This window comes from Agrilus planipennis, unplaced genomic scaffold (genome assembly GCF_000699045.2).
Source record: "Agrilus planipennis isolate EAB-ADULT unplaced genomic scaffold, Apla_2.0 scaffold14, whole genome shotgun sequence".
Classification (NCBI taxonomy): domain Eukaryota; kingdom Metazoa; phylum Arthropoda; class Insecta; order Coleoptera; family Buprestidae; genus Agrilus; species Agrilus planipennis.
Window position 1 is genome coordinate 1,102,027 of NW_020442313.1, and position 11,996 is coordinate 1,114,022.

The following is an 11,996-nucleotide window of genomic DNA, read 5'->3' on the forward strand; positions in this document are numbered from 1 at the left end:
TAGGGTTGCCACCCGTACTTTATTATAAAGTATTGTACTCTATTTCGACTGTGCGTACGTTATAGCTTACAAGACACATAAAGTACGCAAAAATACTTTATTTAAGGACTTAAGTAAACATCGTAATTTTCTAAGCGATTATTCGAAATTCAGAGTATTTTTACATCAATAATATTGCGCAGAATAATGGCAAGCCATATTTACGGAACAACCTGATTTCCCGAATCTGTTCAAAGTAGTGTCACTTTTGCTGTCCGTTCCGGCCACTTCAGCATTTCCAGAAAGAGTATTCTCTGTTATGAACGCAAAGTGACGGGAAGACAGGAATAAAGCTTCATTAAAACTAATTAAAAATGTACTTTTAGTTTACTTAAATCTTTGTTTGCCATATTTGGAGGCTATTAATGTATTTAAGAGCAACGGCAATTTGTTACTGGCTAATAGGTGTAACAAAAAATATATTTTTAAAAACAAAAAATAAAATACTTNTTGGCTGCGGTCAATGTATTTATCTTTAGTTGATTATATTGCAACATGGCCTTGTACAGTAAGATGCACGATAAATGCTAAGGAAAGGTATGCTTGAGTGCTCACACATGTTTTTCTATATTTGATAAAGGTGCCGTAAGGTGATATTGGCAGTGATATAGCTGGGGATCATCTCTGTGATCGTGTTGGCTTTTGTTTAAGTAAGTGATCGTTTGTTTTATTTGTTGTGTATCTGTTGATTAAGAGATTAGGATGTCTTAAAGCAACGCTTAACCATCTTCCTGACGATACTTTATATCTCAATATTGTCCACGCCCTGTGATGCTACGTTCTTGATTTACGTAGTTTAAGATATCTATTTGCTATTCTGTTCAGAATGCTCTTCGAGAGTATATGTTACTTAAGGCCGCTTACAGGATTAAATCAACAAATTTTTGATTATCACGTGCGATGTCTAGAAAAATGTGCACCATAAAAAAACATAATTGAAACTAAAACATTTGATATTTATTAGGTAAGTAAGGAGTTTGCGGATTTCTATGCCTGTTGCTTTTAGTGGCAAGGGAATTATTATAGACAACAGAACTTAAGAACAACTAAAAATTTATTTTTGATCAACATCATCATCATAAGGTCGTCAGTTCTAAGACTGGTTAGACACCTACTTCAAATTTTTCCTATCCTTAGCTAATTACGCATTTCCCTAACACCAGAACATCCCACATTCTTAACAGTCATCTAATCTAGATCTACCTCTATTCCTCTTAACTCCTGTTTCTGCCTCTATTATGTTTCTGACTAGACCTTCATGCTTGAGAAGGTGTCCTACCAACCTATCTCGTCTATTTCTTATTGACTTCCACAGAGTCCTCTGTTCTCTTATTCCTTCTAATACCTCTTCATTTCTAACATACTCTATCCACAATATCCTCATCATTCGCCTATAACACCACATTTCGAACGTTTCTGTTATAAGTGAAAATAGATTTAGTCTCAGAATTATCTCCAGTTTGTTTTGTTGTATAATTCTGTGTAGTGGAAATTGGAAAACTTTATGTTTTAATGTTTCGCAAATATGCAGTAAGGAAGGCGAAAGAAAACTATTGTTATTAGGTACCTATTGTTAATTTTATTAAAAGTAAAAACGTGCCTTACAATTCATTACACTATTGACCTTGTGGCGAAGCAAGCATCTGTTTAATAGTCATGTACAATTACGTTGATGTTAATGTCGTGGTACAGTAGGTACATAATAGACAAAATCGGACGAGTAAATAGCAAAATCGACCGCTTATTTACACGTCTTAAATAAATACTTTATATATAATCCACACGTTTTTATGGTATACATTATGTATAACGTACAATACATAGGCAGAAAGAGCCTGGGACTTAAAGCGCGCTTTTTTTTCAAGTTTGACCTTAAAACTCTCGAGATCTTGTGTGCTTACGTACATATACTTGTTCAAACCCAAGTATAATGTATCCTCTCATTTATGACTTGTCGTAAAATAGACTTGTCCTTTATCAAGGTTAAAAACCGCATTGCGTTACATCATTTCCGGTTTACATCTATTTTTATATGTTTGTATGGATGAACACGTACACGAATAGCTTTTCCTCATTCACATATTGCATTAATAACTTGAACCGAATATGGATGAAAGGGAAACTAGACAAGGATACAACTAGATTAGAATGATATTTGCCAGTTGAGCAAATTTTGTTTCTTGAAGATCTACAAGGTGACAATTTAGATGTATGTAAATATGTATGTGGTATCACTGTATTCAATCGATGGTTCGAAGATTCAAGTCCTAGGTAGTCTTGTATAGGAATTTTGTGTGCCTGGGATACTGGATGATCTAAATGTTGTGGAATAGGCTGACGATTAAAATTATTATTTTAGGCAGAGATGTGATTTATTTGAAATACATGTATTTAAAATGCAAATACAAAATAAAAAAATACCTATTTTTATCTTTTTTGAGAAAAGCATTTTGTATTTTATTTATAGTATTTTTTCAAACGTATTGTCTCTTTATAAAATGCAAAATGAACTTTTGTCGTTAATATTTTTGCTGGTATCATCGATCAAGCTATATAAAATGATGAATGAAAGAAGCATAAAAAGGGGACAAAGAGACATTCTATAAATGCCTTCTAATTCTTTAACTGAAGAGAGCCCAAAAAATTATAAACTTGGAAAAATGGATAATCTAAAATATTGGATCGATATTGTTTTCCGGGTTCAGAGTCATGGTCCGTGGAATTTTGAAGTTCCGAATTGATAAGCACTTTCAAAATCACCACTTATCCTACTTTTAGCAAGGAACTACGAAATTCTATGAATTACGACAAAACAGCCCGCAAAACCATATCGAATTTATATATGCCAGTTGTCTAAAACTGAAAACTACAAGGTATTGTGGTGTGCTAATAAATGCGTATAATCCAAAATTCTTAGAAAACGATTCGAAAAACTTCACTTATTGGATGAACCCAAAGCTAAAAAACTATGAATTCCATTTCTTTCTCTTATTATAATATGTAAAAGATCGGAAACAAAATGGAGTTTAGGTATTTTGATAAGTATAAAATTGTTGATGTTGATTTTACATTAATAAAATTATTTCCAACCCTATTTTGGCTCTGATCTTTCACGCTAAACAAACTATTTTGGCATCAGTGTCTTTTTTTCAGTTAAAACGGGTGACAAAGGCAAATAAGGAAGAATACAGAATAATTATTTGTTGCTGAACTGAAGAAACTAAAACTATATCTCAATCAGTTCAAAGAGAAAAATATAAATCATACTCAATCTTTAAAAAATGAGCAAATGGCTGGAAGGTTTTCTTAAAAACTATTTTATACTTAATTAAATAGGTACATACTACAAAAAGTATTTATTTAAAAAATACGCATTTTTTATTTAGCATTTAATGTAAGAGGGAAATCTAGTTTGTATTTTTCATTTGTATTTAAATACTTTTAAAAAACCATTTTGCACATCTCTAATTTTACGGTATGGAAAAATGCCATGGTTAACATGGTACATATGCTGGTATGCATCATCGTCAATGGTACCGTGCATTCGTTGGACGGATTATTCAAATATTATGCATACTTGATGTGTATTCATTTAATGTAAATTTTTATTTTTAAAGAAATCCTAATTAACGTGTATGTAATATGAAATTTAATTCTTTTTGCGAGTCGCCAGTACATACGTATAATATGTAAGTACAGACAGTGTAATGCCATCTAGTGGGTATTTGCTTTTGCTGAAGTATTTCGTGTGCAGGAAATACCCCCTTGATTTTTTACAACTTTTCTCAATAAAAATACTTTAATTGCAGTGAAAATTCTCCGTTTAAAAGTTTCCAATAGGAGAAGAAAGATAACGAGAGAGAGGCGTGATACGATGAATGAATGTCTTTCATTTGAAGTGGTGAAGTGTCTTTTGTTTTAAACAATAATACAAAAAAGCGTTAACACGTGTTTGCAATCAACATTGTTATTTTCATGCGCGTGTCGCGAATTTAATTATTTCGCTTTTCAAATTCCATTTGCCGATTTCGAATTAAAAATTCCATCGGCAACTTGATATAAAGAAACACATAATAATAAAATGTATTCATGTGTATTGTTGTATAATAATTAGGTTTACATTTCCGCTTGCCAATAACGTGTGACAGCTATCGATTTTTCTATGCCGATTTATACAGTTTACTGGACTCATTAAGCAGGAAAGTTAATGATTGTGAAAAAGTTACTTACGACGTATTGAAAGTTAGGTACTATACATTTAGCATTAGGCGTTATAGTGTATTTCACTCCATCATTAAAAAAAATTCGAAATAGAAGCTTATATATCTCGCTCTTTTAATGTTTTCATTAATTTTATTACAAAGAGGGTCTTCGTTATTGTAAAAGAAGTGTTTACGACTTTTCTACAATGTATTTTTTCTTTTGTAGGTCGTGAAGATCTGTCTCCTCCAAACAGTTTGAATGGCTTCAGCGCAGATAGTTGCGATAGCAAAAAGAAAAAAGGTCCTACCCCAAGGCAGCAAGAAGAGCTCTGTCTGGTCTGTGGAGACAGAGCGTCGGGTTACCATTATAATGCACTTACTTGTGAAGGCTGTAAAGGTATAAGTTAACAATCGTTTAATATAAAGAGCAAATGAACTTGTTTGGCTTTGTACACACGTAATACATTAAAGTAAGTTTGGAAGTAAGTTCCTGACTCCACAATTCAGATTGATAATTGATATATTGATAAAAACCTATTACGTATCGTTAGATCATCATAATTTTGATTAAAAACAGTACTTAAATGCATTAATTTTTAATGAGTTCATTTTGTAATCAAATTTGACATACTGGATTTGTGTTTGTTTTGACTTCCAGGTTTCTTTAGGCGAAGTATAACGAAGAATGCGGTGTATCAGTGCAAGTATGGCAACAATTGTGAAATAGATATGTATATGAGGCGGAAATGTCAAGAGTGTAGATTGAAAAAGTGCCTGAGTGTGGGGATGCGACCTGAGTGTGTGGTGCCCGAGGTACAATGTGCCGTTAAGAGGAAAGAGAAAAAAGCACAGAAAGCCAAGGACACTCCCAACAGTACCACGAACGGATCTCCAGACATTGTCAAAACCGAACCCGAGGTATGAAGTACTGTCCTAATATTTTACTATTACTCTGTATTTAAATTAGGTATGTTAAGAAAGAACATTAAATTTTTGGTCAGTGATGTAATTTATCAGACGTGTATCGCGATTTCGTACTTATTAGTTCTCATCATAACGCCATGGGTAACGTGGATAAGTCACTCACCAAATCGCTTGCATCTTTTTCCTTTCATGGAGTGATTTTGGTTCGGTCGGCGATTTATGGCAACTGCCTGTGGCGTGCCGATGAGAACTAGATTTAGTTAGTCGAGTAGATACCTTCGTAAGGCCCTTGTCAAATATATGAATAGTATTGTTAGCGACAAACATCACTAGAAGGCGATATACTTTACATTACATTATCTTCGGTTTGCTTACAGTGTGATCCTGAAAACCCCTTCCGATCTGGAGGTGAGAGGAAAATTTCGCCTGAACAAGAAGAGCTAATACATCGACTTGTTTACTTTCAAAATGAGTACGAACACCCCTCCGAGGAAGATGTCAAAAGGATAATTGTAAGTACAAAATGTTCTCATACGAAACGTCACATAAAAGATTAATAATAGGACTGATCATCGTGAAAGCCTAAAATCATTAATTAATTCTCCTCAATTATTATATTATTTTTTTTAGAATCAACCTGTTGACGGAGATGATCCTTGTGATATGCCGTATCGCCACATAACCGAAATAACCATTTTAACGGTCCAACTTATAGTCGAATTTGCGAAAAGGTTACCAGGCTTCGATAAGCTCCTTCGAGAAGATCAAATTGCTCTCTTAAAGGTATTAAAAATAAAATCAACAGCTTTTTCTTTTTTTCACTTTCCGTGTTTTGCAGGCATGTTCGAGTGAAGTGATGATGTTTAGAATGGCGCGACGGTACGACGTTCATACGGATTCAATTCTTTTTGTAAATAACCAGCCATATACTCGAGATAGTTATAATCTCGCCGGAATGAGCGAAACCATTGACGATCTTCTCCGTTTCTGCAGGACCATGTACTCGATGAAAGTCGACAATGCCGAGTACGCCTTGCTCACAGCCATCGTCATATTTTCAGGTAACTTAGTAGTCTAATCTAGGTTTTCCTTTGCACCCTTTTACTGCTGTTTTTGCTCCAAGGATGTCTCTAACTAGCCTTTTATGTCCCACTATTACGTCTCCCTTTTCTTAGTGCCTTCCATAGTTTTTCCAATATCTTAATAAAAAAAATCTATTCGATGATTTCTTCCCTCTATTTTAACATAGTTCTTACATTTTTTTTCTTCAAATTATTCCTTTATTCCACTTTTGTACTGATTACTTCTTTCCCCCTTTAATTACGTAACGTCGTCTTTGTTTATCTTTTGAATATATCTAATTTGTTTAATTTGTTTTGCAGAGAGACCTTCGTTGATAGAGGGTTGGAAGGTTGAGAAGATCCAAGAAATTTACCTCGAAGCTCTAAGGGCATATGTGGATAACAGGCGGAAACCTCGGGCGGGGATAATATTCGCGAAGCTCCTCTCCGTGCTGACAGAACTGCGCAATCTCGGGAAACAGAACTCGGAGATGTGCTTCTCGTTGAAGCTGAAGAACAAAAAGCTTCCACCATTCCTTGCAGAAATATGGGACATTGACTTGAAGACGTAGTAGACGTATTTACACCAAGTGCACGAGAGATTGCCCGGGAATAACGGACAGGTGGTAATTGACCAGCAAATGCTTTTTGGTATTTATAACGGGGGCGGAGAATATAGCCCGACAAAAAAAAATCAAATAAGGTCTGTTATTCTAATCATGTGCGTTCTAAGTATCATCGTACAGTTTGATTTATTCTGAATTACTAAATTTACCATGGATGTTACTATAAATAATTGATTTTAAAGTCACAAAAAGGCGAAATATTAATAATTAGTTTAGTGGAAGGAAAACTGAAATCGAACTGTACGGTATCGGTTTATTGAGCGGATTTTTTTACCATTTTCGCAAAATAATAAATAGCAAAGATATGAGGAAAATAATGGCTGTAAAATATCGTAAACAGAGAAGATGAAGCATTTGTGAAGTCAACCACCGAATCGCAGGCTGTGAAATATTGTATAATTTTACTTTTTTTGCTATCTGAATGTTGAGACGGCATCTAAGAGAAAGTTATTACTTGAGCATAGTTTTTATTTAGGTAAATATTAATTAATAAGGATAAACAGAAAATAAACGAGAGGAATAGTAGTGCTCGAACTTAAAAACTAACTTTACGTATGTAGTTTTTTTAAGAGTGTAAAAACTGCATTGTTTTATAATATTATATATATATACTGATATATACCAGGCGACTCGCTTACTTAAGATGTAAGACTGGCGCGGACTGATTAAAAAAATTATATACAGAGGTGCCTTCAAGACGCATGGATTTTTCTCTGACTGAGGGCAGGTGCAAAGTCGAACACAGCACACAAGGAAGACATTCTGATTATTGTTAAATAAGGTCAAAAATAAAACCTTGCGAAGATTTTTACATTTGATAATTCGTGAGTAATGTAGCTGAAAGGGCCTCCTTGCACTTTTTACAAAATTGAACGTCATACGACGTGCATAAAACCTTGTTTGGGATAATTTTTTATACATCTGTATTTTGTAGCCGTTTCTTTTATTCGTGAAGTATTTGTTTTGTGTGATACGACTAGGAGAAATTTTTACCTATGTATCATTTTCTTTCTTTTTGATATGAAACATCTTTCAGTACGCTAAATGAGTAAACTGACTGAAGCGTTGTAAGATGGGATGATGCTTTTGCGTGGACCGACGCTTCATTCGGCCAGCCTCGTTACTCGTCGATTCTTTCCGCTCAGTCAACATTGCTGTACAGGACTAATTCTTTTTTTTTTTTGGATTTCATTTTATTTAAGACTCCAATTGGGAAGAGATGTGTGAAATTTGAACTCCAACCCTTTTAGCTACAGTCTACTATTGTATTTTTTATTTATATTCTTTAATATCCCCATATATTTATAGAGTAATTTTAAACATCACAGAAATATTCAGCAAAACATTTTAGTAGCGATTAAAAAAAAGCAATAGTCTTGCAAGGTTTTGTTAGTGAATGTCGTACTACAAGTTGTGTAATTTGGAATATATAAAGCAAAACGGAAAGAAAAAATACAGATGCTAATTTAAGCTGCAGTGAAAAAAATTAAAGAATCATTGTAAAAGCAACCGGCCTTTATATATTCCGTATTCGGAGAAGGAAACACGATGCGCATTATTAAAAAAAAAACTGATAACAAAGCAACCGTCCTTGACAGACAGAAAACAAGAGCAGAAAAGGTTTGCGAATACCGCAGTGTGACGATAAACGATGAACTATTTAAGTAATAAAAGGGCATTTGTTGTAATTTGCACTAAATACTGTCCTGCCTTTGAAGAAAAACAAAAAAAAAATGAACGATGAACACTTTGTAAATGCGAAAAGGAAAACCAAACAAAAGTAAAAAAAGAGAGAAACAAAACGAACTCTTGGTGTGTACATTGTAGCTTCTGTTTTGATACTGTATAATCCTCCCAAGTAAACTTTTGCTCCTAGATAAAAGTCGTTCATATGTACTCACTGTAGAGGTAACGCAACATTAATAAATACATACATACATTACATACATACATATAAAGAATCATATTTTCATAGTCATTCATTGTAAATAAAACATATTTTCATAAAAAAAAAATGAAAAACTAAACGAAGAGACAGATGTGTATTTTTGTGTTTTTGGATAATTGACGATTTTTCGCGCGCGCGCCCTTTCAATGCCTTAGCTTATAAGAGCAAAAACGTTTCCTTTTTCGCGAGGGGTCTACCTTATCCGTAAACAGTCTGTGTTAAAGCAAAACAAGTTGCTGCTGTTATAATTAATTTAAATGTGCACTTTCTTACTAAAAAAAATTAAAACGGTAAAAAGGTATCTTTCTGTATAGTAATCAACAAATTTCGACTTCGTAATTCAACTTTGTATATTATTATAATATGATCCTTCTTTAAATCTTTTTCAAAATATTACAAATTATCATGCATACTATACTTTGCACAATATAAATTTTTCGGTTCAGCAAAAACTGATAAAAAACTCATAATTTTAAATTGTACGATAATTAAGGTTTTCAAAGCGCAGTTGAAGACGTGATTTTATTCAAAAATTAATTTAAAATAGGAACTGTTTTGCATGAAACAGTAATGTTAATAAATATTTTGATAATATACACTATGTTGAAAGGCTTAAAACGTCATGAATTTGTTTATAATAAGTAACATTTTTACTACAAACGTCTAAATAGTGAATATTTCATATCTAGAGAGTAAAAGTTTTTTGCTAGCAGTAAGAAGTTTGGTAGAAAAAAAATCTAATTAATTAAAGCATAATTTTTTTAATTAAGGATGTGCACATGTGATTTGTGATACATATTGCAAATAACGTCTTAAAATGCCTGTTTTGTTTTGTGTAAATTAAAAACTAAATCATGTAAAAAAAAGAATCGTTGATCTCGTTACGTTTTATAATGCACAACATAAATATTGTGTAAGCTCAGATGCGATTTCGATTTTTTAATCGTTGCTATAGACGTTGCAGACAATGAATATATAGGTGGATAAAAAAAAGTCAGACAAACGAGCTGTTGTAGTATGCAAACGAATGTACAAATCACAAAGAACATGGTACAAAGTTTCAGGATTCACTAAAATTTAAGAAAGTGCATTAAAAATGGTATTTTTGTAATGGTTGGTGGCCCTTCTAACAAACGAAAAATATAATAAAATAACAAGAAAGAAAAAAGAAAAAACTCACTGCCAACAGTGGCTCTGTCTCTTTTCACATTTCGTCATCTCCTTTCGCTGTTTCACACGGACGTTGTAGCCATGCAGCTAGTTCGTACATCGTTAAAAAATAATTATTAAGAATAATTAATATAAAAGAAATAATAAATACCATCCGAACGAGATTATTCCCTTTCCGAGAAACCACGTTGTGTGCATGAATGTAAATTAATGTTCCCATTTTTACGTCCCACACTGCATTTGTCGTCGTGTTATGTGTTAAGAATTATTTTTGTTCGAACGTTTTCTTTACTCATTTTAATGTTAACTTAGATTGTAGCGATTTTTTATATAATTAACACAAAGAAATTTTTGAAACGAGATCTCGTAAGGAACAACCCGTTTGTTTGTACCCCTATCGATGTAAAAATAATATTTCTGAAAGGAACGTTAAATATGTTACAGTGCCTTTTGAAATGGTGTGAATTCCGATTAATTGACTGATGACCGATTGACTGAACGCCAACTTATTCGAATCAAGGGGGAATATAAGGGTTGTTCTACTCTTTTTTATTTTGACGATCGATATTTCTTTTTATTATGTCTGTCCGTACTGTTTCACAAAGTTATACAGTGTGTTCCACATATAAACAAAGTAGAGTAGTACGTCTAGATGGACAAATCCTTGATACGTATATTATCATTTTGTGAGATTTTTTCCGAGAAATTATAATAAAAATATCAAACGGTTTGGGAGCGCACTGTATACGATAAATATAAAGTAATTATTAATAATATACAAAGCCAGGCACAAATTTTCACGAGAAATTGCTCTAGTAACACTGCCAAAAAAATCGGGTGAAAACTGCCAACGTTTCGTACTTTTATATTGTTCATAAAATAATCGACGTCGTTTGGTAATAACTAGCATGCAATATACGAACATACATACATATACACCAGACAAGTACGGCTGCATGGCTATTTTAGTTTAAAATCACAGGTACTGCTGTATCTTGTAATACCTACACGAAATGTACTATTTAACTTTTTGTATTAAATGTTTAAAAAAATCTTATAATCTGAAAGCACATTCTGCTAATTAAAAACTTGGTAACAACGTGTAGCCAGCAATCGAATGAGTGGGAAATTTCTTAAATTATTCAAATATCTACAGTAGAAGAGATATTTGAATAAATTAAAATCAGAAAGGAAAACTTATTTAGCAGTCGATCGAAGTCCAGTTGTAGTCGTTGAAAAATTAGGAAAATTGGCATTTAGGAAAGATGATGATGTATATTTTAAAAGCTCGTTACAAAATGATTAAAATATTTACCAAGATTTTATTTATACGATTTAATTATAAAATTGGAGTTTAGTTGCTACGCTTTTATTTTTTTTGTCGAATGTTGTAATATATTTTTCCCGTGTCTCATAATTTTATATTATTATTATATACATAGGATACAATCCCACCCTAAACTGCAAAGTAAAAACCGAGGCTGGTTGTGATAGTATACATACATTTTAAATTAACTGAAAGGCAAAATATTGTTATTGTTCTTGTTACAGTAGTAGTTATTTATGTTTAAAATTTTAAGCACCTCCACTTTTATAATTAAAATAAATACCAAGTCCTCATTACCTATTAAAAATGGAAAAATGTTAAAGCCCTTTCGATTCGGAATGTGGATCGCAAGTGGTCGATGATATCAGAGTGAAATTAGATTAATTCATCAGTGCAATATGTAAAAAATTTTACTACTTTAACTCCTCTTTTTTTATATATATATATATTATCAGTTGATTAATGCTGTATATTGAAGATAATCTGTTCATTAATACTATGTGTTAGTTAATTTTGTACTGAGCAAACTGAGTGGCAGTATTAATTGAATTATTAATTGAATCAGAATGGTCATTTATCATGACTGATTCATGTTAATTTCCATTTGATCGAATGAACCTCGACAGTCGTGAAAGATATTACAGGAATGTGTGTACATATTTATAATAATAATAATAATAATAGTTTAATAATATGTAA

General features: G+C 32.5%; 1 protein-coding gene across 3 annotated transcripts in view; it reads left to right on the top strand.

Moving 5' to 3' along the window:
- LOC108737634 (ecdysone receptor) overlaps window positions 1-10,093 on the top strand; it is a 284,940-nt gene extending 274,847 nt beyond the window's left edge. For all 3 annotated transcript variants that reach the window (XM_025980058.1, XM_018470597.2, XM_018470605.1), the window contains 6 exons: window positions 4,468-4,638; window positions 4,900-5,159; window positions 5,543-5,677; window positions 5,796-5,948; window positions 6,004-6,226; window positions 6,548-10,093. In XM_025980058.1, coding sequence (XP_025835843.1) covers window positions 4,468-4,638; window positions 4,900-5,159; window positions 5,543-5,677; window positions 5,796-5,948; window positions 6,004-6,226; window positions 6,548-6,798 — 1,193 coding nt within the window. In that variant the 3' untranslated portion in view covers window positions 6,799-10,093. The remainder of the gene's footprint in view (window positions 1-4,467; window positions 4,639-4,899; window positions 5,160-5,542; window positions 5,678-5,795; window positions 5,949-6,003; window positions 6,227-6,547) is intronic.
- Window positions 10,094-11,996: the final 1,903 nt, after the last annotated feature.